Source organism: Podarcis vaucheri (genome assembly GCF_965113315.1).
Source record: "Podarcis vaucheri genome assembly, chromosome: 2".
Taxonomy (NCBI): Eukaryota; Metazoa; Chordata; class Lepidosauria; order Squamata; family Lacertidae; genus Podarcis; species Podarcis vaucheri.
Window position 1 is genome coordinate 70278477 of NC_138760.1, and position 27613 is coordinate 70306089.

General features: G+C 43.9%; 2 protein-coding genes across 7 annotated transcripts in view; one reads left to right on the plus strand and one right to left on the minus strand.

Annotated features, from left to right (window-relative positions):
• The window catches only part of LARP1 (La ribonucleoprotein 1, translational regulator), a 68192-nt gene extending 60883 nt beyond the window's left edge, over window positions 1-7309 (plus strand). For all 4 annotated transcript variants that reach the window (XM_082211749.1, XM_082211750.1, XM_082211752.1 and 1 more), the window contains exon 19: window positions 77-7309. In XM_082211749.1, coding sequence (XP_082067875.1) covers window positions 77-322 — 246 coding nt within the window. In that variant the 3' untranslated portion in view covers window positions 323-7309. The remainder of the gene's footprint in view (window positions 1-76) is intronic.
• On the minus strand, window positions 6698-27613 carry FAXDC2 (fatty acid hydroxylase domain containing 2). Of its 3 annotated transcripts, none has more exons than XM_082211817.1 (9): window positions 27527-27613; window positions 22182-22238; window positions 19016-19107; window positions 18821-18924; window positions 14946-15067; window positions 13024-13229; window positions 12146-12251; window positions 9331-9497; window positions 6698-8251 (listed from the first exon to the last, which is right to left on the minus strand). In XM_082211817.1, the coding sequence occupies exons 1-9, from the start codon at window positions 27596-27598 to the stop codon at window positions 8095-8097; spliced, it is 1083 nt and encodes a 360-aa protein (XP_082067943.1). In that variant the 5' UTR covers window positions 27599-27613; the 3' UTR covers window positions 6698-8094. The 3 variants fall into 3 exon arrangements, with proteins under 3 accessions (XP_082067943.1, XP_082067942.1, XP_082067944.1); XM_082211816.1 differs by having other exon boundaries at window positions 27518-27613; XM_082211818.1 differs by lacking the exons at window positions 22182-22238; window positions 27527-27613 and adding an exon at window positions 19256-19407.

Genomic DNA, 27613 nt, shown 5'->3' on the forward strand with positions numbered 1-27613 from the left:
GGGAACCTTTACTTTAAATGAAGCATGCTTGAGAGGGATGCCCAAGTGCTACATAATTATTTATTTTCTGTTTCAGCCCCCTATAGGGGAAGAAGGTGGCCACAAGAGATACCCAGCAGCATTGGGAGTCAATGGAAGGAAGCGATACCCATCTCAGTCTTCCAGCAAACCTGTCACCCAGACCCCATCCCATCAAGTCTCTGTCTCATCCAACCAAGTCCCCACCTCATCTAGCCAGCCTGTGCAGGAGGATGCCAAAAACCTGAGCCAGCCACATGCAGTTTCTACAGCGACTGTAGAAACGCAAACAATAGGGAAATAAGACACACCAGAACTTCCAATGGAAAGGGGGCAGGGACACTTGAGGGAGTTGGCATGTGGGCATCCAAAACCAGGCTGCTTACCAGAGGTGGGGACTACAACGCACACAATTTCTCTTGTTGGCTGGGAAAACAAGACGAAGCAAGCTGAAAGCATCCTTTTCTTCGCTGTGATTAAGTTACTGATTGGAGCCACATCCACACAATTTCACGTCTTAGCGCCTTTCTGGGGTAGGGTTGGGAAGGGGGAGATTTTTATAAATATAAATATATATATATCTATATCAAGTTTTAAATTATTGATAGAAGTTTGTTTGGATAAACCAAAACAATTCTGCATCATGCGGCGACATGATCCAGCTCCTCCTCATCCCACTGATCAACTATGCAGCCCACTTGAAAGAAGCTGGAGGCGGTGGGCCGGACAGTGTGGTTCCATTTGGAATTTGCCTTCGGCTTTCTAAGTCCACCAGGCGCCTGTCATTCTGGTTATGACAATGCACAAGGAGTCCCTTTACCACCATCACAAGTATCACTTCTGTTACGGCTTCCCTTCCATGCTGCACACCTTTTCCATCACAGACTTGACTACTGGAAGTCAACCAAAGGACCCTAACTGAACATGGGCCCACCTCGCATTGGGCTCGCCCGGTTCCTTTGTGTGATGGGTAGAACATAAACTCGCACAGTGTCTCCCCTCACATAGGAATGCTACTCTCATGATGAGACTTTGCTAAAACAGCTTTCTCTTACACAACAAAACAAAAACAAAAAACCCCACAAAAAACTTGTTTAAAAAAAGTCTGTCTTTGCTTCCTTCCTTGAAAATAATAAGTTGCCTTATTGTGGAGTTGGGAAATTGGAGGCATCCCTGACTTCTCTGAGCAAATTTGGAACATGGCATCTGCTTGGGACTCATCCGGGCTGTGATAATACCTACTGTTTCCCTGTCCAGTAGTGACTCTTGTCTGCAGTGGCTGGTGATCTCCCCTCTGACCCAGCTGTGATTTGCATCGACTGGAACCAGTACTGTTGATGGTGAATGTTGTCTCAAGCCACCTAGACAGTTTATCTCTGGAGAAGGGGGTACTGGAGCACTAAAATCTAAGACTTCTGCTATTGTGTAGTTGGTGCTGATGTAAATGTGTCAACTTTTCTAGTGCCCTTCCTGCTACAGCAACTACACATGCTATTGCCTCACTCAGACCTCCAGGTGCACTGCCATTTTCCTCCCTCTCCCACCAGGGCAGGCCAGGCCAGGAACTAGCCTGTTGATCTCATGAACTCTTCCTATCCCGTGGTAGGCAGGCAGATGTGCCAGGAATAGGTAATTGCACAGAGAAGATCCACTGGCACACATCCTTGCTCTTTAATATATATGGTTGAAGAATGTGTGTACAGAGAAATGAGCTTTAAAGCAAACAAGGTGGGATTTTTGTGTGTGGTGGTTTCCAAAAAAAGAGGTGGCTTGCTAAGTGTTAACTTCCCTATGCAGGCCCTCCCTTTCTGTAGACTCTTGAATTACTGGCATGCTAGCCTGCCTGCCTGCCTTCCCTGGGTTGACCATGTAGCCACGGAGGACCCAGCTGTGTTTAGACTCTTCTCTAGCTACCAACACCTTGACTGTCTTGCATCATGAAATCACTTCATGTATTGGAACCATGTCCACTCATCCTGTGTCATAGAACTTTATACAAAGCACCATGATTGACTTAACTGCTCTTGGGTTAACTGCTTGGAACTAAGTCTGAGACTATTGGCAGTGTGTGACTGCATGGCTCTTGACATCTTAAAAGCAGCTGGTACTGGAGCTATAGAAGTGAACTTCAGAGAAGATGGAAGCATATGTGTACAGACAACTTGTTTCTGACAACATGCTTTATTGTTTCCTACATTTTGTTATATTGCCTAATGTACTGTCCCTGTTCTGCAAGCCAGAGATTTTAGTAAGAGATGGAAGAGCTGCGATTGCTTGGTCATTATGCCACCCAAGCTTGCCCTGTGACTCTAAAGAGGGATGAATGGTGGTGGGGATGAATGGTGGCGGCAATATTTCTATGTGGTCCTACACACAATGGCCTGGCTCCAAACAGTCTCCACCCTTCTTTCCCAGTAATGCATGATGCTGGAGGCACTTCCATGATGCTGGAGGCTAATACCTTCCTATCTGCAGCCACTCACATGCTCTGCTCTGGAGGATCCCACAGCCTTTTCTGGGTGTGGAGACTTATTGCCATAAAGGGTGCGAAGGAGCACCCTTACGCTACTTTGGATCCTAGACCATTGTTAGTGGTGGGGAGAGGAAGAGAGGTGTGTCATCAACACACATTTTAGAGGTTACATTCTAGGCCTGTTTCTCAGATTTTTAACATGCTGCAAAGAGTGTGGCAATGAGGCCTGTGTCAGGTAAGGATGTTTTTATTCCCAGCCAGTTGGAGCAACACTTTTTTACTTTAGGAATGCAGGGGATATGATGCTAGGGCGGTTGGTTGATTTCTGTCACTCCTCTTCTAGGATGTTGCTACTGCAGATGTAGATAATTGAGGACATGGGCCTTACTGCCTTAGGAGAGCCTGTTGTGTCTAGCTAATGTTAGTTCATTTTAGCTGTGTCAAGCATGCTATTAATGGGAGTTTGTTATGGAGCAGTCTTGGGTGACCATGCAGTTAACTTGTGCCCTGTGGTTCTAGTTTTTTGCTGCATAAGTTGTGATCCTGTATTATATCAAACCCTCAGCCTCTCATTGTGGTACCATTAAAAGACATGAGCATTTCACCAGGTGTGGCAGAATACCCACTGTGAGCTTCGCCAAGTGCATTGCAGTAGCAGAACCATGTTAACATGGAATTGGCAGTCAGAACTACTGCTGTCTTCTAATTTCGCTAGTACAACATGGTGCAATGAAGCTGCTTTTCTTGTTTGGCAGGATTTCAATTGGTAATGGGCTGAAATCCTAACTTTTGTAACTTGATCACAATTCAGTTTTGAATAAGGCAAGGCATGTATTGGGGAACTGCTGCTTGTGAGACAGGAGTATGTGTTCAGGCTTGATGACATAGTGAGATTAACCAGAGCATTTTTGTTTAAAGGTTTCATCTTTGAAAGGAAATGGTCTTTGAACTTTCATCCAAGTGGCGATGAGTGCTGAAGTCTTGCTCTAAAAATGGTTTGTCTGTTTCATTTCAGTGATAAGCTGCTTGTCTTTGCTGATGAAGAACTGAAGGCAAACAATTGTTGGTGGTGTAGAAAAGCATTCTGGTGTGGTATAGGAGATCAGTTAAGGATGCAGGGTTAGTTTGTGGAAAGAGGAGATAAGAATCTCATATTGATTCCTCTGTGGATGTCCCAGGATATACCATGAAATTGGACCACAAAGTTCCTACCTACCGTTCAAGCGACAAGCTGAAGGTACTTGCTTGCTTGAAGGGAGCGTAGCCTTTTGGAACCTTGATGGGTCAGTCTCCTGCATCATCTTGACATGACAATGGCCGCATGTGTTTGTAGACACGTTACTGTTAGTATGCACATCCAGTGCCTTGGCTGTTCAGTGCCAGAAAGTCATAGCATTATTCCTATAAAGATGGTATCCAGCTTTCTGTGTGGGTATTGGTACACTCAGTTTTCACCACCCTGGTTCAAAGTTTCCCTACACTTTGGGAAGAGAGTATAGTAACGATTTTGTTTCAATGTTATGTCTTGGTTTTTAAAGCAGACCAAGTCAATGGACACTGGTATCCTGTCCCTCAAACATATGCAGTGGTAGTTCTAGTCGTGTTGTTTTTAGGAAGCCACCAGCTATTGCCCAATGTATGAGACTTAGGTTAAAACAGAAAGTGTTTCCCAGTGGGAACTCAAGCAGTCTTATAGGTAAGCAGTAACTTTAAAGAAGTGTCATCCTGGGTAGCTGACCTCTGGGCAGGGTAATAGGGTGGGGGTCTGAAATCTGGTTTAGGACATACAGGGAAAGTAAGTGACCTTTATTAGGTGTTGGTGCTCAGTCTGTCCTTAGCCCCATTCTGCTCCTTCTCCCACTTTTGCAGCTGTTGGGTTGCTCCAGTTCTGTACTTGTCCATCTTGCTTCTAGTTGGTTAGTTGAATGTACCGTTAACACATGACACAGTAACCTCAGTACTCTGCCATAACATTTGTGTTGTTGTTTTTAATAGAGTAATGGGATGGGAGCCATCTTTCATGCCTTGCTCATTTTTCTTTTAAGCAAAAACAATCAAATCTGTTAACGCAGCAAACTCTGCCGTGCTCTATTATCTCTCCATATGGATCCTCTTCTGAAACTTGGATTTGTCAATAACTTTTTAAAAATCAGCTAGGTTTTTAGAAGGGATGGGTAGCTACATTGTTAAATGCCTCAGTTATTTTTTTTTAATCAAATTTCATATATGAGTGGTTTTATGGGGGGGGTGGCGGGAAATTTCATCTCAGCAACATGGGTTTGGACAAAGTGGTTTTTTAAATTAAAAAATTCTAAGGATAACATTTCTGTTAGTTTACATTTTAACTTTCTGAAGACACTTGAACATAGGACCGATGTATCTGTGATGAGGACACCCTATGGTTGGAAGCATCGAAAGGGCATGGGTTTAACCATCCTTTTTTGGGTTTACAGACTTTGTTTTTCCAAGTCTGGCCTTCTGTTGCCCTTTTTTGTTTATTTCCTCAATGGTATTGTTCCTGTATCTATTTGTCCTCCTTCCCAGAATATAGATCTTGGTACAACAGGGTGGTCTGGGTCACTGATATCCTTTGGAAAATGGATTTCAATGTCCTTGGCAGAAGCTTTTGCCCACCAGAGCCTTCCTGCTGTAGCATTGCCATGTGCTATAAAACAGGAATGGCTGAATTCTCCTATCATCGTTGGCTTTGTCCCTGCAGTGGTGCACTACCGTGGTGGTTAGGATTTCCAGCCTATGAAACTGTGACTCAGAAGTCAACACTGAGCTTTAAATGGTGGTGGTTGGAGCTTCCTTAGTGTGAAGTTGTGTTAAGCTGCTAAAAAAAAACAAAAAACAACCCTTCAGATGAGGAACCTGCAAAAAGATGCAATGATTGTTTTGTATAGATGTCTGATAACGCCATCACAGTAGGAAAAGAACCATCAGTTTGTTTGGTTTGCTTGCTCTGCCTGAGCAGGCTTGTATGTATTCATGCTCCAACCTTGCCCCTTCTGCTAAAACAAAACCCCAGAAGTGTTTGTAATCACTTTCAGCTGTATTTATTATTGAGAGAACTTTTAAACCAACTGTTACCGTATATCACCTGGGAGGAAAAGATCTTGTTAATATGGCCCACCATACACAATCCCATCTGTTAATAGTATGTAAATCTTAACCCATGTGCTAGGATCATCATCACATTGGGGGAGGGGGAGGGGGGAGAGGGGAAGGAAGAGGAAACAAATTGTAAAATACTTGAATGAGAGCCTGTATTATAAACAGTAATATTATTCAGAGTATCTGCTTTCTAGGCTGATGTGACTCATTATTCTAGTAGTGCTTTAGTCCTTTGTAATTTGTGGTAATTATGCTTTTTCCTTTTTAATACAAAAATGTATAAAAATAAAAACCTCAAAAGACCATGCAATTTGCACACTCTTGTTTCTACCTTGAGGCTATTTCTACTAATGGCAACCACATGTGGACCAGAGAACTGGGAGATGCATGATATGATGATGTAATGGCAGGATAAGTGTGTTAAAAATGTTACTATTCAAGATGAATGTCATTTTGCACTTTCAGTATTATGTACTCTAGCAAGATTCCTGGTTGCCTACATTATTTAAACTGTTCTTCAAAGAATGAAAAATGAGGCAAAGAAGCAACCTGTGTGTATGCCACTTTTGATTATAGACTCAAATGACTAAATGGGCCTCCATACAAAAATAAGTATTACTGCACACCGACAACTAAATATTTGGAATAGATCATTGTACTGTAGCATTCTCCAGGAATGAGTAATTAAGCTCTTAAGTTTAGGGATGTTTTATTGTAGGACTCAAGCCTCTTGTATGTCTTCTGCCTAGAGTGGCACAGTGATATTTATTGCCTCATCTGCTGTTCCTTGAGGACTAGGCCCATGTGGAAGTAAAACAAGAATGGTTGTGTTTGCTTTCCATTCCAGGGTCACCAAACAGCTAATTTTTCTAATGAGTTTTAGTGAGTATAAAAGAAGATCATAATGCTCTCTTTGGCTATGTTAATTAACTCCACTGTCTCTTTAAAAATCTTCAATTGTTACTTGGAGATGCATGGCTTACAATGATATTTATTTATATCCACATTTTTCCCTGATGGATTCAATGTGCCCTACAGCTAAAATAGAAACAGCTGCAAACATAAGGAAAAATAGAAATAAAAAATCAATTAAACATAGATAGAAATCTTTAATAGATCATATAGAGTGATAAAACTTTACCCCCCACCGCCTTTTTTTACAGTTAAGCAGCACAAGAGTTTCTTGCTATACAACAGCATGATGTCTTACATTGTACTATTCAGTAGGACTACTCATTCAGCTTGGTACTCTGGGAGAAGGCAGATTTCAGTCCCCTGCTTTCTTCTGATATTAGGAATACCGTATTTTTCTGTGTATAAGACACCCCCATGTATAAGACGAGCTCCATTTTTTAAAACCGAAATTAAGTTGTTTAGCTTTTTGGGGGTGTGGGGAGGGGGGTCAATTGCTCACTCGCCTGCCCGCCACTGCCGATCACTTGCCACAGCCACTGCTGATCACGCACCTTGCTGCAGCCAATTGTCTGCCCATTTGCTGCAACTATCAGCCCATTCACCCACTTGCCACAGCCGCCAATTGCCTGCCCAGTTGCCACAGCCAATCGCCAGCAGGCCTTGCAGCCACCAATCACCTGCCCAATCGCCACTGCCAATCTTCTGCTTGCTGCTTCCATTAATCACACGTCCCCATCTGCATTCACTATCCATGTATAAGATGACACCCAATTTTTGCCTATTATTTTTTTAAGCAAAAAACATCCTCTTATACACAGGAAAATACGGTAAATGCTCTCGAATGTCCCTGCTCTTGGTCCTTTGTTGAGTTGGGCTGAAATTCTAACTTGGAATTCTATGAGAGTTGGTTGTTTTCTGTAAGCCAGAAAGTATATTCTCTCACCTCTAGCACCCTTTGTTATACAGTACTTTTAGCTGTTTGCTTTCCTTGGTCAACCACAACCATTTCTGTAGATCAGGGGTCTGCAACCTTTAAGACAAAAAGAGCCACTTGGACCCATTTCCGAAGGAAAAAAAACTGGGAGCCGCAAAACCATTGCGACATTTAAAACAAATATATCTCCGGAGCCGCGATCTGACAGCGGGAGGGAAGGTGACGTCAGTACGCTGCGTGACTAATGCACGCACCGCCCCCATGCGACATCACAGCCAGTACAGCGCCCGCCACAGTGGGGAGTGTCGGGGCGCACAATGCGCCTCCTCCCCTCGCTAGTATCCGCCCTGGAGCCGCGGCAAAGGTGTAAAAGAGCCACATGCGGCTCTGGAGCCGCGGGTTGCCTACCCCTGCTGTAGATGCTACCATTCATTCATCTTCTGTCATGGTGCTCTACAAACATGAGTGTTACCCTGATCCTTTTCAGAGGCTGTGTTATAGGTCAAGCTGTCTCTTGCCAATGAAAACATGAAACCTGCCACAATACTCTTGTAGAATGCCTTGCGAGAAAATCTGATATCTCCTGATTCTTGTGATTATCTGGATGATGGCGAAGGAAATAAGCTGCACTTAAGGGTCACTCTGATTTCTTAGGACAGTCAGGAATGCTTTCAGTGAGGGGGGTGAAGCTCAACAGAACTGTGTGTCTCTCGTAGGCCTTTGATTGCTTGAACAACAGATCTGTTCCATGCAGGCGGTCCAGCACACCCAAGACACCATAGCACTGATTGAATCTGGTGAAAAATAAAGGGAAATAATTACATACTTTTAATGGTGAACATACTGTAATAATGTAGGCGTTTCCCTTCCATTCAACCCTGACTTAATCATTTAAATTTTGATCCTCCATATTGTTTTGTACCATATTGTTGCTTTGAAGCTCTCTGCCATCTGAAAGCAGGATGAGGTGGGGGGCCTTGCATGTTTAAATTTTCTAGTTTTAAATAGATATGTTTGCGCAATAGTGACTTATCAGTTTGTGAATGTTCTATATGGAAGATTTTTAGAATATAGAATGTTCTATACGGAAGATTAAAAAAGCCCAAACCCAACCCCATAAAACTGCTCTTTGCATTGGGAGGGAAACTTTCTATTGCTGCTTCCCCCACCCCCAACACAAATAACTCTGGCAATGGCTTTAGTTGCAAAGAGCATATTGGAAGAGTAAAACACTGCTGTTATTGAAAGTAGAAACACTACACTTAACTGTAATGTGACTCACAGAGCCAGAGTAGGAAATCAGTGGACCTCTAGATATTGTTGAAGCTCAATTTCTACCACCCCTGATCATTAGCCATGCTGGCTGGTGCTGATGGGAATTGGCAGTGATCTGGAGGGCCACAGATTGCCTTAGAGGTAATATTTATATGAGTGCCTGTTGGGGAATATTTCATCCCATGGATAGCAATATAGTTTGCCTAGACCAAATTCATTTCTGGCAGTGTGAGACCAGCTACATAAAGCCACAATAAGCAGCTGAGCACAGAGCGCAGAAGAGTATTTCCCCCACCCCCACCCCAGAAAACAAGATATGCCTGAAGATTTTGAGTACTTTAATATGCTAGGATAATAGTGGGTTTGGGAGGAAGGGGGGTATGGAAGGCATTAGAATAGATATTACAGAGATGCTGTGGCAAAAAAGTTAGAATCTTCTTGTGTGTTGAACTTCAGCCAAGGCTTAGACAACGGTCCTAAGAATGCTGACAAAATTAAGTGAAGTCCGTTCCAGCAGCTGTATGCATCAACCTGCCCCCCCCCCCGGTCCCCATTCTGAGTGAGGGAAATGTGGCCTGTAAGAACAAAATCTAATTACTTGAGGTGATGATAGTCATGGAACTCTGGTGAGGGCAGGAAAGGTAAATGGTAGCCACAGTGAGAAATGGTGGTGGCCAGAAAGGCAAGGGTGTGCCAAACCATGATGGATGTAACATGAGATCCCATGAGGATTGGGCCAGTCATCACAGGCAGCATGTTGGAAACCTGGAATATAAGTGCAGATTCATAATGGTGAACATGTGCACAGAAAATATTCCTAAACAGAGGGTGGTGAGCTTCAAAGATTGATGCTCCACTGTGGAAAAGCTGGTGCTTTGAGTGTCATATATATTCTATGTGCAGATAAAAGGGTTTATTCAAAGAGATCTGCTGGGCGTTTTAATATCTGACGCTGCATATTGGTTGCAAATCTCCTTTGACGTTACTCCCCCGCTCCAAAAGTGCTTTAGTGCTAACCTGGTTCTGCCCTGGGCACTTGCTAACGTGAAAGAGGAAGCCGTGTCAAATTAATGGAAGGAAGAACCGTAGGCCTGGTCTCCCTCATACTTCGTTGATATGCCAGGGTGGGTGAGTAGCAATTGAAGTCCATAAGCGGGAACAGGAGACTAGTAGGGCTACCTTTTGTATGCCTTATTTTACACCATCTTATTCCCAGAACCATGATTGGCTCGTATTACTTATTTTTGTCTGACATATGTCATCTATTCTCTTCTCAGCCTGTTGTGAGAGATCCCTTTTGAGGCAGCAGAGGAAAAGGAAATCATTCTGGATAGCTCAGTTGGTTAGAGCGTGGTGCAGATAGCACCAAGGTTGCAGGTTCGATCGCCAGATGGGACAGCTGCTTATTCCTGCAATGCAGGGTGTTGGATTAAATGACCCTCAGGGTCCCTTCCAACTCTTTAATTCTATGATTCCTGTAACCCCTCCAATTTTTTTAAAACAGTCAAAAGAGACAGGTTCTTACAGGATCACCTAAGTTGCTGCATAATTCTACTAGGGTGAGATGAGTCACTTTAGAAATAGTCACCTTACTCAATAAGGAAAGCTGTTCCAACTCAAATGGGCAGACCAGTTCACTTAGCCCCTTCCCTGTGGATATGGCCAGCCAGAAGCAGTGACTTAGAGAGATCCTTAAGAATGTTCACACTTCAGCTCTCCCCACCCCTTTCCACTATCTCTCTTCTGTTCCCCCAAAGGCCATCTGTAGTCAGCTACCTTCTGGTCTTTCACCCATTAGGTCATCCAGCTGAGTCATTCAGTTCCTCCCAGTTTTCCTGAGATACTCGAGGCAGCTTCTAGCTGCCTGGCAGAAGTGCACTGCAGAGGGTTTTCCATAATTAGTACTGCTATCCTTGCTGGCTAAAGGAGTCATGTTGCCCACCTGCAATAAAACTACTTTTTAATATCCCCAAACAGACAACTAAGGTCTCCTAAGAAAAGAATGGGAAATGCAGTACTTAAACTTGTTTGTATATTTTAAGGGACAGTAGTTCCACCCTAGGGGTGCGGGTGGCACTGTGGTCTAAACCACTGAGCCTTGGGCTTGCCGATCAGAAGGTCGGCGGCTTGAATCCCAGTGACGGGGTGAGCTTCCGTTGCTCTGTTCCAGCTCCTGCCAACCTAGCAGTTCGAAAGCACGTCAAAATGCAAGTAGATAAATAGGTACCACTCCAGCAGGAAGCTAAACGGTGTTTCCATGCGCTCCTCTGGTTTCAGTGTTCTTTTGCACCAGAAGCAGCTTAGTCATGCTGGCCACATGACCTGGAAAAACTGTCTGCGGACAAACACCGGCTCCCTCGGCCAGTAAAGCGAGATGAGCACTGCAACCCCAGAGTCATTCATGACTGAACTTAACTGTCAGAGGTCCTTTACCTTTACCTTTAGTTCCACCTTGCCTTAGAGTCCTACACCTAGACCGTACCATTTTGGTTATAAAGCAGAGGTGGTTTTGAGAGTCATCCTCCTGCATCTCTCTCATTCCACTGTGGTCAGTGAATGGGAATGTCTGACTGGCACCTCATAGGAACCTTCCTGAAGCAGACGGAAATGCCTCTGAGAAGAAGATTCACGGCTAAGAACATTATTTTCTGTGGTCTCTGTGCAGTCTATACAGATTTTATGCCTATGCAAAGGTATATTGGAACATTTTATTTTTTTTATATGAGCACTTAGCAATTGTCTAAACCACTGAGCCTTTCGGGGGGTCTGATAGTAAGGTCAGCAGTTTGAATCCATGCAATGGGGTGAGCTCCTGTTGCTTTGTCCCAGCTCCTGCCAACCCAGGAATTCAAAAGCATACGAGCACGAGTAGATAAATAGGTACCACTGCAGCGGGAAGGTAAACAGCGTTTCCATGCACTCTGGCACTCATCATGGTGTTCTGGGCACCAGAAGCATTTTAGTCATGCTGGCTACATGACCCAGAAAAGCTGTCTGCTGACAAACACCGGCTCCCTCGGCCTGAAAATGGAGATAAGCACTGCACCCCATAGTTGCCATTGACTGGACTTAACCGTCAAGAGGTCCTTTACTATCAATAATCAACAAAACTCATTTTTTTTTTACTTCATTATGCAAGGAAATTTTCAGTTAACACAGAATTGCAGTATTTCTACTAAAAATATTTCAAAACCTACTTGAATTTTCTTTCACAGGAGGTAATTATTTTTTTCAATAATATTTTATCAAGGGCAACCAGTTTTCCCAGAATAGACACTTGCCAATATAAGTGAGCTGCTTAAATAAGATGTTGTTTTGCCAATATTACCTAATCCGAAACTTTATTAAGCCATGCAGCTCAGATGTTGCAATGGTTCATTAGACTTCCTTCAGCTGCCAGTTGTGCCACTTACCACATGCTCAATTGGATGAGCATAGAGAGAAGTTACACCGATAGGAGCGGTCCATTCATGGTGCTTTTTATGAATGTGTTTGTATAGGAGAGAGTGATGAAGAAGCCTGCAGGTGAAGAAGCAGAGACAATGTGCCATATTTTATCTGTGGGCAGAACAGCTGGTGTTGAGGCACCATGCAAGGCAGCTACCGTATTTACTCGAGTCTAATGCACAATTGAATCTAATGCGCACCTCAATTTTCAGAACCTTAAAGCCAAAAATGGTATTTGCTGGCGAATGTAAATGTGCCATCGAATCTAATGCGCACCTTAATTTTCGCAATGTAATTTGGCCAAAAAAGGTGAGCATTAGATTTGAGTAAATACAAGGGGATGGGGATAACAGCATGATTACTTCACACTACATGTGCAATTGTGGCAACTACACTTCAGTAAAACAACCACCACCACTATCTAATCTATCGCATCCTGTTAGCTATGTTTAACTAGAAAATAACTTTTTTGAAGGCGTGGAAACCGGAGCCTTAAAATGCCAGTCTAAATCTAGCCTGTAGAATACTGCACATTAGAAGAAGAGGAGGAGGAGGAGGAGTTTGGACTTGATATCCCGCTTTATCACTACCCGAAGGAGTCTCAAAGCGGCTAACATTCTCCTTTCCCTTCCTCCCCCACAACAAACACTCTGTGAGGTGAGTGGGGCTGAGAGACTTCAGAGAAGTGTGACTAGCCCAAGGTCACCCAGCAGCTGCATGTGGAGGAGCAGGGAATCGAACCCGGTTCACCAGATTACGAGTCCACCGCTCTTAGCCACTACACCACACTGGCTCTCCCAGGAGGGGAGCCCAGCATGTTACCTCAATGTAATGTGCGCCTTACCGGTGAGAGTAATAGAAGAGAATTTCCTCCAATAGCGTAAAGATTGCCAGCTCGAGAAGAAACCTATGGAAAGTGGGCAAGTGCAAATTGCATGGCTCCCCCCTCCATTTCATGATAGGGAGCATGAGGATAATCATGGGCAGAGAGATGAAAAAATCATTGAACAGGGCTGTTCGTATGGCATTCTGCAGTTTTTTTCTGTCCACCTAGGGGGAGAGGCAAAATGAACCTGGGTCAAAATGTGGAACAGCACCGCCTATGCTGGGAGGAACATTCTGCAAGCCTGGAAGACTCTTGGCTACAGTTAGAGGCTTGAAGTGGCTTTTCCTCTCTACTTGCCAAATAAAAAGGCTTTACCGTATTTTTTGCACCATAACACTCACTTTTTTCCTGCTAGAAAGTAAGGGGAAATGTCTGTGCGTGTTACGGAGCGAATGCCTACGGATGGCGGGGCGGGGGGATCTGCTGCAGTCGTGAGCAGAGGATCCATGGTTCCCCTTCCTTCCCTCCTCCATGGCTCGCTTTGAAACAGCAAAGCAGGAGAAGAGCCGCTGAGTGAGGAGGAGAGAGAGACAGAGAGCCTGCTTGCTTTAAAGGAGCAAAGCGGGAGAGGAGAGGAGCCGCTTACGCAAGTGTAAGCGGCTCCTGTCCGGTTGGCTCCTTTAAAGCAAGCAAGCTCTCTGTCCCTCTCTCCTCCCCACTCGCTAAATAGCAGCAAAGTTTTTTGCAAGCAGGCTCTCTGTCCCTCTCTCCTCCCCACTCGCTAAATAACAGCAAAGTTTTTTGCAAGCAGGCTCTCTGTCCCTCTCTCCTCCCCACTCGCTAAATAACAGCAAAGTTTTTCGCAAGCAGGCTCTCTGTTCCTCTCTCCTCCCCACTCCTCCTATAAGAGCCTTCTCCTCTTATACCCCTCTTCTGCATTATTAACAGCATCCTGCTCCACCCACCCCACGCGTGTTCCTTGTCCCTTGAGTGCTTTCCTTCCCTCCTCACTTAAAACGTGGTTACAAAGCACGGATCCACATGGATCCTCAGGATTTTTGCACTGGGTCACCCCAAATTCACCATCAGATCACATAGCATGTCCATGGCTACAGCTTGCACCAAAAAAATCACGCACCCACTGTTGCCTGGGGCCGCAGTGGTGCAAAAACGTGGTTACAAAGCACAGATCCACATGGATCCTCAGGATTTTTGCATTGGGCTACCCCAAACTCACCATCAGATCACATGTCTGTGGCCACAGCATGAACCACAAAAATCATACATCCACTGTTTCGTTTAGAATATTTTTTTCTTGTTTTCCTCCTCTAAAAACTATGTGCGTGTTATGGTTGGGTGCATGTTATAGAGCAAAAAATGCGGTAAGTTCTAAATCTTCAGTCACTGCATATTCAGGCTTCATGGTCCTTGTGGAGCTATTAGGATAAAGGCATAGGAACAACACTGATCCTTTTTTTGTGGGACTGGGAAACAGTTCTCTTATTTTATTGAAGGTGCATCTTCTGTTAGGACAATTGGGACGATAAATTTACCCACCACTATAAAGAAAATGTTAGAATAACTAGCAGTCACTAAAAATGCCACCGCCTTCCATTCCAATTTTTAAATGCCTGCTGAAAACAGTTTTATTCCGTAGGGCCTATGCAGGGAGTTGAAGCTCACTCTGAATGTGACCTTGGGCCAGTCACTTTCTATCCTCAGTCTACGCTACTGCACAGAGCTAACGAAGGGAAGAAGACACTTCTTGGAGAAACAGATAAAAATAACAAAATGATATCTACCCAAATCAACATATTTTTAACTGCTGGATGTATCCCCTGACAAGGCTAGAAAGGCTATCTGTGATGGGGAGGAATCAACAGCTCCCACTCAGAACAAACAAACACAGGGCTGCCATATTTGTGCAAAAAAATACCCACAGGATCATTCTTTCCTAACTGAATGCGGTATTTGGTGATGAAACTCGGCTTCCCAGTCACATCTGCTACCATCAAGATTCCATTGAAGCTCCAGAAAACCAGGGCAGGAATTATTCCAGTGCCTGTAGTACAAGAAGAGGGAAAGAGTGAATGGGGACAGGAGGGCTTCTTTTGGGCTCAGACACAAGAGATGGAACCTAAACTTCCTAACCAGAGGATAGCAGCTCAATAAGAAAAGGATAAGAGCAGGAAATGAGCGGCATGGGAAGAGACCACAGTCATAGATGTTGTTCAAATGGACAAGCGGAAGGGAGAGACTAATTCTATTTTTGTTGACTGAATTTCATTGTGGCTTTCACTTGAGCAATTGCTAGAGCTTACGTTGCTAGAGACTCTTACGTTCACGCCTGATGCTTCATAGTAGGAGTAGGGAACTTGTGGCCCTACAGATATTCTTGGAGTACAACTCCCTGAGCATTGGCCATGCTGGCTGGGGCTGATAGGAGTTGTGGTCCAACATCCTCTGGAGCAGGGGTCAGCAACCTAAGGCCCACAAGCGGCCCACAGGGGTCGTTTAACTGGCCCACGAGCCGCCCGCTCGGTGAGTCCCCGCATGCTGCGCTAAACCGGCGCAGCGCCGAAAATTGCATCTGCGCATAACGCAGATGTTGGAAATTGTGCGCGATCCAGCCCATGGAGGGATCTACTGAAGTGAACCAGCTCAGGCGAGGTAAACCTTGCTGACCCCTGCTCTGGAAGGCCACAAGTTCCCCTGCTATTTGCATTATACCAGTAGGCTACATAGGAAGAGATGCAAAAGGTTCCTTGGTGAGATGCAGCACCATAACAACAACAACAACAACAACAACAACAACAACAACAACAACCTTATTATTTATACCCCACCCATAATAATAATACAGCAACAAAACATCAAAAATTAAAACCTTCCTTAAAAAGGGCTGCCTTTAGATGTCTTCTAAAAGTCAGATAGTTGTTTATTTCCTTGACATCTGATGGGAGGGCGTTCCACAGGGTGGGCACCACTACCAAGAAGGCCCTCTGCCTGGTTCCCGGTAACCTCACTTCTCGCAGTGAGGGAACCACCAGAAGGCCCTCGGTGTCTGGGCTGGACGATGGGGGTGGAGACGCTCCTTCAGGTATGCTGGGCCGAGGCTGTTTAGGGCTTTAAAGGTGAGCACCAACTCTTTGAATTGTGTTCAGAAACGTACTGGGAGCCAATGTAGGTCTTTCAGAATCGGTGTTACATGGTCTCGGCGGCCACTCCCAGTCACCAGTCTAGCTGCCGCATTCTGGATTAGTTGTAGTTTCCATGTCACCTTCAAAGGTAGCCCCACGTAGAGCACGTTGCAGTAGTCCAAGCGGGAGATAACTAGAGCACATACCACTCTGATGAGACAGTCTGTGGGCAGGCAGGATCTCAGCCTGCATACCAGGTGGAGCTGGTAGACAGCTGTCCTGGGCACAGAATTGATCTGCGCCTCCATGGATAGCTGTGAGTCCAAAGTGACTCCCAACTTCCTTCCATGAACGACGAGTGTTATATCAGTAGGCAGAGTACTGTTGTGAGTTTGTAGGGTGTGAGGCACCATAATGTTCCAATAAAATTAGAATTAATGAAGGGTTGGAGAGTTAATCTGTGCCCTGGCCAACCCGCAAAGGAACCCACAAACGGGCTCCGAAGTGAAGAGGGGGAAGTGGCGTGGTGCTGTGAGTCAACTGTTATTTCTGTGGAGCGATTCCTTTGTTTCCTTTTGCACTTTAAAGGAACAAATATTGACAAAATATCTCAAAAAAGATATTTTGTTGCAAGAACAAATAGAAGTTCTACCTCTTGAAGGAGACTGTGAAACTGTAACTAATTCCAGGGAGCTTGCAGCTGTCTCAGATTACAATCGTGGGAAAGGAATTGTGACCTTGTGGGACAATGTTCCAGAGGCTCTGTTGTGTGCTCTCTGTAAAACAAGTGCCCTACTGGAACAGTTAAGTGAGAAGATGGATTTGATGACGAATGCGGCCAGAATTTTTGAACAGACAGTGGGAAACTATGTGGAGCCCACCCAAGAATTAGATCAGGAGTGTGTCCTGACAGAGCAGATGAGAGAAGAGGATGCTGCTGAATCTTGGGAGCCAGAGATGGAAGGAGCTGTGGCCTTGCAGGAACAAGACAAATGAACTTGGAAAAAGCCAGATTTGGAAAGATAAAGTTCGGATTGGTTTGCAAATGGGGGGTTGGATAGACCCCCCTATGCAAGGATGTTTGGACTTTCCGAGTCTGGCAATGGGCCGTGAGATGTTTGGAGCTGTGGGGGCTCTCAATTTTGGAGGGATTCTGAAACATCTTCCTAAATGCCACATGGAGTTGAGTCTGGACCATGGAAAAGCGGCTGATTTGTTGAAAAGGGTCAAAAACATCATCAAGTTGGAGTTCCCACGAGTGAAAGGAGAATATGAAGAAGAGCTGCAGAAGGGACCTGGAAGAGATTTAAGGGCCTCGGATATAAGGTTGCCAGGTTAATGCGCTAGATCAATGGGATAAAAAGGACTGACAAACCTGGGACCAGGAGGAAGGGACGCTGGATGAAGATTGGATTGTTTTTATTTCTCTTTTTATTAACAGGATGGTTTTATAAAATTGATGAATGTTAGAAAAATGCTGGAATGAAATTATTTGGCTCTAGCAAAAATGTTTAAAGAATTATGGTTGTGAGAAGTCGGTAAAAATAAGATTTAAGTTTTAAGTTTTTAAGGTTTTTTATAAGATAAGATGAAAATAGATTAAGGTAAAGTAATGACAGAATATTATGAAATATGGAAAGGATTTGCTGCATAATTAATAACCAGGATACAAAAAAAGGGAGGAGGAGGAGGTCTAAGAAAGAAGGTGATGAGACTTGGGGATTTGAGAATGATGGACTTATTTTTGTTTGTCTGCGGGGTAATTTTGTTTTTTGAATGTGGTTTGTTTTTTCTTTGTTTTCTTCTATTTTCTTTTTCTGTTTTGTTTTTTCTTTGTAATCTCAAAAACTTTCAATAAATATCATATTAAAATAATAATAATAATAATCTGTGCCCTGGCCACAGCCCCAAACTTTTAAATTAAGTCACTTCACATAACTCTGCATGTTGTGAAGGAAAGGAGGAATAAGGACAGTATGTATTACTGGTCAATCAGGACGTTTTGCCTAACTCAGGGGTCTGCAACCTTTAAGACAAAAAGAGCCACTTGGACCCGTTTCCGAAGAAAAAACAACAACTGGGAGCCGCAAAACCATTGCGACATTTAAAACAAATATATCTCTGGAGCCACGATCTGACAGCGGGTGGGAAGGTGACGTCGGGACGGTGCATGACTAACGCACGCACCGCCCCATGCAACGTTACAGCCAGTACAGCGCCCGCCACAGTGAGGAGTGTCGGGGCGCACAATGCGCCTCCTCCCCTCGCTAGTATCCGCCCCGGAGCCGCAGCAAAGATGTAAAAGAGCCGCATGCGGCTCCGGAACCACGGGTTGCAGACCCCTGGCCTAACTTATGTATCAGCAAGCTTGGGTTCAATGGGGCACACGCCCAATGGTGAACAGATATGACAAAGTATTATATTACAGGAATACTTTTATATTCAAAACCACCCTTATACATAAATAAGAAATGAGCTTATTATTACTATTATAAGTACAGTATTACTATTTATGCCTTTTCCCCCAATTTGAGACTCAGGCAGCTTACACAGATAAAATAGAACAAGTTAAAAACATAGAAAAGACCATTATTAAAATGGAATTAAATGCTAACAGAATTGAAAGAGCCATTAAAAACACAGACAATAACTGACTTCAGTTCAAAGTGACTCACAAACTATGAAAATCGCCCATTCATTTCTCCCTAGGAGGTGGTAAACGTTCTCCCACTGAGTCTGCCAGAACAAGCCAGAGGCTCCCCAGAATTTCTCCAGGTGCCTGAAACACAAAAGAGATCCTGTGACAGTAGTAGTTGCTGCTTTCCTTTTGGCCAAACCATTATTGAGCTCCAGGGACCGGGTGGACTTACCATGTGACTGAGTTCCTGAAAGCAACAAACATGAGCAGGGCAGGGCCCAGTATAAAGGCAGCGATTTTCATCGAATCCCAGAACTTCCATACCTGAGAATACAAGAAAACACAAGGACATATTCAATGTCAATAAGCCAAAAAATGGAGAGAATGAGAGAAACAGAATATGGGAATCTAGCAAGTATGAATGTAGTTTAAAGGAGTTATATAAAACCTTGGAAAGGTTGACAGAACTTACACCCGGCTCATCCACTCTCCAAAAAGCTACTGCTCCTTGCCTTGGGGAAAGACAGACTGGAAGCTCTGTAGGTGTTTGCTCTCAACCTCCTTCCATGAATGACGAGTGTTATATCAGTAGGCAGAGTACTGTTGTGAGTTTGTAGGGTATGAGGCACCCTAATTCGAATTAATGAAGGGTTGGAGAGTCAGTCTGTGGTTTGGATGCAGCTCATGTTGATTATTAGGTAAGCAAAGCCTGGTGATAACCTGGAAGATGAATCATTAATCCAGGCCCATAAAGTGCAAGGCCATGGCTAGAGCCCCGCCCTGAGCCCTGGGTTAGCCAGAAAGACAGTGCCAGAGTGGGGAGGGGGTAGGTTCACGATTGCTGTGGGCAACAATGCACCGTATTTTTCACTCCATAAGACGCACCTAGTTTTTAGAGGAGCAAAACAAGAAAAAAAATATTCTGAACGAAACAGTGGGTGTATGATTTTTGTGGTTCATGCTGTGGCCACAGACATGATATGTGATTTGACGGTGAGTTTGGGGTAGCCCAATGCAAAAATCCTGAGAATCCATGTGGATCCGTGCTTTGTAACCAGGTTTTTGCGCCATTGCGACCCCACGAAACAGTGGATGCATGTTTTTTTGGGTGCAGGCTGTAGCCATGGACATGCTATGTGATTTGATGGTTAATTTGGGGTGACCCAATGCAAAAATCCTGAGGATCCATGTGCTTTTACCTCCCCGCTTCCAGGCAGCCTCCTTTATCGCTAGCGTCCCTTATCTCTCTCCTGATCGCTTGCTGATCAGCTGCTCAGTGGCTTCGTTTCAACACCCCCTTCCCTCTTGTTTGCCCTAGAATCCTTTCCTTAGCTGGAACAGTTTTATCCTCCTCCTTTTCTTCTAATTTCTCTCCTCATTCCTTGTTTTAATACAGTGGTACCTCAGGTTACATACGCTTCAGGTTACATGCGCTTCAGGTTACAGACTCTGCTAACCCAGAAATAGTACCTCAGGTTAAGAACTTTGCTACAGGATGAGAACAGAAATTGTGCTCTGGCGGTACGGCAACAGCAGGAGGCCCCATTAGCTAAAGTGGTGCTTCAGGTTAAGAACAGTTTCAGGTTAAGAACGGACCTCCGGAACGAATTAAATACGTAACCAGAGGTACCACTGTATTCCTGTCTCCTCTCCTTGCAAGTTTGCTGTCTTTACTTCCCCACTCCCAGGCAGCCTCCTTTCTCATAGAATCATAGAATCATAGAGTTGGAAGAGACCACAAGGGCCATCGAGTCCAACCCCCTGCCAAGCAGGAAACACCATCAGAGCACTTCTCGCTAGAGTCCCTTATCTCCCTGCCAATCAGCTGCTCAGCGGCTTTGTTTCAACACCCCCTTCCCTCTTTCAAAAAAAAAAAAAAAGGCATGATCTGCTTTTCGCCCCGGGCAATTCAGCTCCAGGGACCACACACTCGCTCCATAAGACGCACAGACATTTCCCCTTACTTTTTAGGAGGAAAAAAGTGTGTCTTATGGAGCAAAAAATACAGTAAGCTAAAGGAAAAACGGTTGTGCTTTGCAGGGAGTTTCCAAGCTGTAGAAAGGGGAATCAGAGCAATGTGGGATGACAGTTTGAATCCAAGCAGCAGCCATGGAAGAAACGGAACCTGCTTGGAGGGTAATGTTTTTTACCTCCCAATGTAGGCTCAGGTATGTACATATGTGCAAATATACCATATATTATAAAGACACCACAGTCCCCATGGTGCCTCAGTTCCTAAGGAAACTCAGGCCCTGGGTTAAGTGCCTGGACCCCTGGAATCTCACACCGCTGTAGAGATTGGGGTGGTGTGTCACAGGATTGTTCTGAAATGTTGATGAGAAATTATTAGCATTGATCTGCTGGAATAAGCAGTGGACTTTAACACCAATTCTATTGACCGGTGAAGGTGACGCCCTAGTTTAGTTTAGCTTCGATTTCGTCAATCACACCCCCCCACACACACACCATAATTAAAAGGGTTAACTACAGGGCTTGAACTAATCTCCACTGTTATTCAATATCTATATGAAGACACTGGGAATGGTTATTAGGAATCTTGTAGGGAGGTGCCCTCAGAATGCAAATGACAAGCTGCTCTATCTCTCCACAGCATCTTAATCTGAACAGAATGTACAGTCTCTGAGTAAAACAAGCTGAGCTTAATCCTGTAAAGACAGAGGCACTGTGGGTAATCGTTTCCACGTCCAAGAAATTGGTCAACTGCCTACCTACCCTGGATGGGGTTGCAATGCCCCTGAAAGAGCAGATTCACAGGTTTTTTTTTTGGGGGGGGAGCTTCTGGATCCAACTCCAGAAGGTAGTTGGATCATTGGAGGTAGCCTCAGTGGCTAGAAGTGCCTTTTACCAACTGAAAATGGTACAACAGCCATGACCATTCCTGAACTGGGAAACTTGGCCACAGTAGTTTATGCATGGGATAGTTCAAGACTGGATTACTGTAATGTGTTGTATGTGAGGATTCCCTGGCACCTCCATTTAGTGCATGTTATTGTCTTATTCTGTTTGTAAATCTCTTTGAGGTTTTTAAATATATATACAATCAAGCATTAGATACATTTTATGAAATAAATGAAAATAATGGAAAGCTATCTTGCTCTCCCTGCCCAAATCCAGGCCTGCACGCCCCAAAGGAACTGTTACTGTGTATTGATTTTGTAGTTGTACACCAGTTATATTTTGGGATATAAGTGGTATATAAAAATGAATAAAGAAAAATAATGCAGCGAATTCAAAAGGAAGCATCAGGAGCGCACTCTGAGCGCATTCCAAAATTCCTTTGTAGCTATGGATTGAATTCTCTGCTTTTGGAATTCGGCGCCTTTCCCTATCAACTTTAAAACTGTACCACTGAAAGCTGTGGGAGTGGTACCTTTTACCTGTCTCTGACGTCCTCGAGAGCTAGGTTCCCAGCATGTAGCACCTTCCTTCATCATCTGAAATGCAAATCAATACACAAAATTAAACTGAAACTGGGATTGAAGATGAGGGTTCATGATTTATAATCTGATTGTGCCAGTCAAGGCCATGGGAAAAGCCTATACAGTGGTACCTCGGGTTACAAATACTGCGGGTTATAGACTCCGCTAACCCAGAAATAGTACCTCAGGTTAAGAACTTTGCTTCAGGATGAGAACAGAAATCGTGCTCCGGCGGCGTGGCAGCAGCAGGAGGCCCCATTAGCTAAAGTGGTGCTTCAGGTTAAGAACAGTTTCAGGTTAAGAACGGACCTCCGGAACGAATTAAGTTCATAACCAGAGGTACCACTGTACTCATCTAGCGGCCTCGTGGATTGCTGACACCTGGGGCGGTCTCACCCCCACCCCCCCGTAGACTGGGCAGCTGGGGTTGGGGTGCGCACTGCCAGGGTTCCTTGCCTGTCATGGGGACACCTGATTGCACCCCTTCAAAAATGTTGGCTCGGGGCCATGGCCCCAATGCCTCTCCCACACTACGCCTCTGTAATTATTGAAACGATGCCAATCTTCAATGAGTACACAAACCCATTCTCGTCCTCATAAACAGAACACGTCTTGAGAAAATTCTCTTTCAAAATCCATTGTCGGATTACGGGAGTTGCCTAATTGCTTAAAGCAACTTCTTACACAACGCTGCACAAGAGTTTTGAAGGAAAGCCATTCCTGCCCTGTCACTGGCATTCACGCCAGTTTTGCCTACCAGGTGCCTGTGGGAAGCCAGTAAGCACGATACGAGTACTATAGCCCTCTGCTGCTCACGATCCCCAGCAACCAGTGTTAGAAATTAGCCAGGCGTGTTTTGCAACTGGCAAGTGTCAAATTGTGACCACATGGAGATCTCTGGGTACCAGGTTGGTGACTGACATCTCTATCTGGCTGGCCCCTCCAGTCGGCAGGTAAGCAGAAGCATTTATTTATTGCATATATAGCCCACTTTTTTCTCTAAGGTGTACATGGTTCGCCCCCCTCCTCAGTAAATACCTACAACAACCCCTGTGAGGTAAGTTAAGAGGCTGTGGCTAGCCAAGGTCACCCGGTGAACTTTATGACTGAGTGGGGATTTGAAACCTGATTCCCCGCCCAAGTCCTAGACCAACATTCTAATCACTACACCATATGGGCTTCCCAGAGTACTTCTACTGTTCCGCCAGGCCTTTGGGCAGGATGCAGTTTGGCGTGCTTTTCTTAATATAAAACAAGCCTGAAGGAGGCCCCTAACCAGCTCACAGGTCCTTGTACAATCAGTGAAAACAGTTGGTCCTGGAAAAGTATTAACCACTCTCAACTCCAACCTGACAACTGCCACCTGCCCAGATTTTAACTTGTCTGAATTAATTTTAATATGTATTTTAATTAATTGATGTCTGTTTTTATGCATATTGTGTTGTTTTTATGATGTTAGCCGCTCTGAGCCTGGCCTCAGATACAAATAAAAATTATTATTATTATTTTATTATAGGGCAGCTATATAAATTAAGTAGGTAAATAAATATGGGGAAAGGACAATGTCCCTTAGAGAAGGATCTGAACTATTCCCCTTGAAGCTTGAATTAGTTTTTATTCTGCATTGATGTTTTATTGTGTTGTAAACCACTTTGAGATTTTTTTTTAGATCAATAAATAAACAAAGTGGTATAGATGATGATGATGATCACCACCACCACCACCACCACTACTGCTAAACAGGTGCCTAGATATTCTGTTGTGGTGACTGTAACCTAGGTGTAAGTTGCCATTTGGTGATTAGCTTATATATCTGAGTTTCTAACACTGTTCACACCTATTCTGTGTCAGTGCCATTGGAGAGAGAAAAAATATTGGACATCTCTCAACATACAAGAAGAAGAAGAAGAAGAAGAGGAGGAGTTTGGATTTGATATCCCGCTTTATCACTACCTGAAGGAGTCTCAAAGCGGCTAACATTCTCCTTTCCCTTCCTCCCCCACAACAAACACTCTGTGAGGTGAGTGGGGCTGAGAGACTTCAAAGAAGTGTGACTAGCCCAAGGTCACCCAGCAGCTGCATCTGTAGGAGCAGAGACGCGAACCCGGTTCCCCAGATTACGAATCTACCGCTCTTAACCACTACACCACACTGGCTCTCGACCATCCCTTAGCATTACACAACAGCCTTCTAGGCAAAACTATAGCAGTTTTCACAAAGAACAAATTCATATGCATGTTTCCCCACTTCTGCTATTGTCTCAGATGCCCATTATTGATTCATAAACACATGCACACCCAAGGTTCTCCTATGACTCTTCCTATATACTGCCGTACCTTGGAAGTCGAACGGAATCCGTTCCGGAAGTCCATTTGACTTCCAAAACGTTCGAAAACTAAATTGCGGCTTCTGATTGGCTGCAGGAATCCAAGGTCCAAGGTACACCTGTACTTAAGAACGTGGGTTAGACAACATGAACATTTGAGCATGAATGGTGGATGCCAGTGATGTCATTTTGAAGATATGGGGGTAGTTTATTTTGTGAACATGCTTTATATTCTCTCTGAATCCTGAACCTTTTGCAGTCCCCTCTGTGTCAACGGAATTTCAAGGACAAAGCAGAGAGCAAAATCAGGTGCATTTTCAAAGGACCAAAGAGAATATATTATTTCCAGAATATATTATTTCATAACACAAACAATCTGGATGTTGTTCAACTAAGTTTTCCTCAGAGTAGACCCATTAAAATTTATATCATTATAAGATCACCCTGGAGAATAAGTGGTTGGCCTAGAAGGCATAGATGTCTGGTCTGATCTTTAGTACACTTTCAGAATACAGAACACGGATTTTCAAAGGACCTCATCTGACATGCCCCTAGATCAGGTGACAGCCAGGTGTTGGCAATCCTGACAGAAATACAAGGTCAGGGAAAAGTGCAACCTGCCTGGTTTCTGTGCTGGACCAAAAACTGTCCGAGAGAACCCCGAAGGACTATAAAGTGACAATTGACTTGTTTTCTTCTGAACTTTGTGCTCTGTTTGCTGACTCATATCTTCTGAGCCAAAAGGCTTTTCACTAGAAAGAAAACTTTAAAAAGGGAAAGGAGAAACTGCTCTGGTATGGACACATCTGCTAAAACATACTCAATTACATAGAATAGGCCTAATCTTCCTGCTGAAGTAAGGCTTTTTTTCTTGATTAAAAAAGACCTTTTACCTCATTTTCCATAAGTCCCTTTGCCCATTATACTGCCTTTATCAATGCAGATTGTATTAATGTGCTCTCTGTAAATATAGATATGTTATCTCTGAAAGAAGATAAGCTAAGATATTTGTTTTAAGAATGTGCATACTTAGCAAAAAATAAAATAAACCTGGGAGTTTACGTTTTCTACCTGATCCCTTCATTAATTTCTCTAAGAGTCAAGGATAAATTCCTGTTTGGGCCTCATTCAAGTCATTCATTAAGGCAGTATTTCTGGGCTATCACATTTCCTCAAGTATTCAAACAGCGCTGATATATGTTATGATAACATTGTATGTTAATGCAGATTCAGCCACAGCTTGACACCTCCACCCAACACCTCCATTCCATGCTGCAGAGTCAAAAACACTCATGGAATAATACCTCTCACATCATTTGCGACTTGTGGCAATGCCTCTCCTGCCTTTCCAGTGCCGTTTTATGAACTGTTTAAAGGTTTCTTTTCCCACTGGACCATTCAGCCGTGCGCCCCCTCCAGACTGGTGTTTATTCTGCAACATGCTCTTTTTGTCACTATACGAGAGCGTTAGTGGTGGATTTAATCTGCTTTATTAGTTTTGTGATGTTTCACCAAGGCTGTTGCCCAGAGGGGCTATAGGAAAACCAAAGGCAAGGGGAAAATAAACTAGAACATTTTGTGGTAGTAAAAAGTTATGGGATTTTAGCCAGAAGTTGCAGGATATGCAATGACTGGAAACCAGGCAGTGTAACAGCCCCCAAACCTTTAACGTTGTATTTTATTGGGTTCTTTATGTCTCTGAAAGCTGAACAGTCCAAAACTCAGATTAAAAACAATAGCTAATGACCAGTGAAACGATCACAAAAACACTGAATGAAGAGGGTTAAAAGAAAAAAAAGACACGATACAGACAAAGCCATATAGGGATAGGATTCTAGAAATTTGGGAGCACCAATGAAGAGACAGTTTCTCATACACATCAGTCTGATGAACCCTGGTTAGTGGGCTAGAGAGGACGAGAGGGTTGGACAGCGTTCTCGAAGCTACAAACATGAGCCTAACCAAACTGCAGGAGGCAGCGGAAGACAGGAGTGCCTGGTGTGCTCTGGTCCATGAGGTCACGAAGAGTTGGACACGACTAAACAAGAACAACAAGATCAAAATGCTTGGTCCCCACAAGCATCTTTGGAATGCTGCCTCTAGCTGGAGGCTATCACAACTAGTAACTGCAATATTCTGCACAATTTAATCTACAGTAATCGCCTTTTAAATCTTTCTTAATTTGCTAACATTGTTTAGAAAGAAATGCCACAGTTTAACCACCCAGTCTGTCAGCTTTCCTAAACAACAGCACACCCTTTTTATCTGGATTAAGATTCAGCTTGCTCCCCTTATCTATCTCAAAAGTGCCTCCCTGGGACTAGCAAATGGAATTCTGTATCATTTTCATACTGGTGTCACTGCAGCCTAAGCCTCCTAATGACCTCCCCCAAGGATGTCAGGTAGGTGTTGAAAAGCATAAGGGACAATATAATATCTCCTCCTATCTTCTCCATCGTTCGAGAAAGAACTAGAGTCACTATAATACTGTTAGTTTAAGGTGGAGTAAGTATTCTGACTTTCAAGCTGCAAAGAAATTTTCCAAACTGTCATTAAAAATATACTCTGCCTCCTTCCCCCCCTGACTGTCCCAGCTCAGTTGACAGAAACTCTGAGAACTTACTGTTTTACAGGAAACTGCCACGGGGATAATAGTCATTCCCTAATACAAGCCTCAGTGAAATGAATGAGAGATCTAAGTAGGCAGTTTGTACTGGAAAACTGCGGGTTTACTCAAAACCAACTCCCACTGAGTTCAGTGTTACTTACTTCCAAGGAAATAATTATAGGACTGCAGTCGTAACACCTATCACTAGTTACAAATCTGCAAAAGTTGAATTATCCCAGTTTCTCTCTCTCAAAGCAACGCAGCTACTATTCTTAAAATAAATTTAGGTACTCCAGAGTGAAAACAACTGTTTTAATTGTGCTTTCTCCGTTCCAATTTCTTGCTTCCCTAGCTATTTACCTGACCAACCGGCGCTCGCCAACTGCTCCGGCAAGTATTTCTGCCTTCTGTCTCGTCTGTTGTGGTTGCTGGTAGCTGCATTCAGCAAGCTGAAGG

Coding starts and splice junctions, on each gene's coding strand:
- FAXDC2 (XM_082211816.1), bottom strand. CDS start 27,598: ATGCAGCTACCAGCAACCACAACAGACGAGACAGAAGGCAGAAATACT. Junction 15,068..18,820: donor ATGGGCGATTTTCATAGTTT/GTGAGTCACTTT, acceptor CTTGTACTACAG/GCACTGGAATAATTCCTGCC. Junction 12,252..13,023: donor CTCTTCTATTACTCTCACCG/GTAAGGCGCACA, acceptor CTTCACCTGCAG/GCTTCTTCATCACTCTCTCC.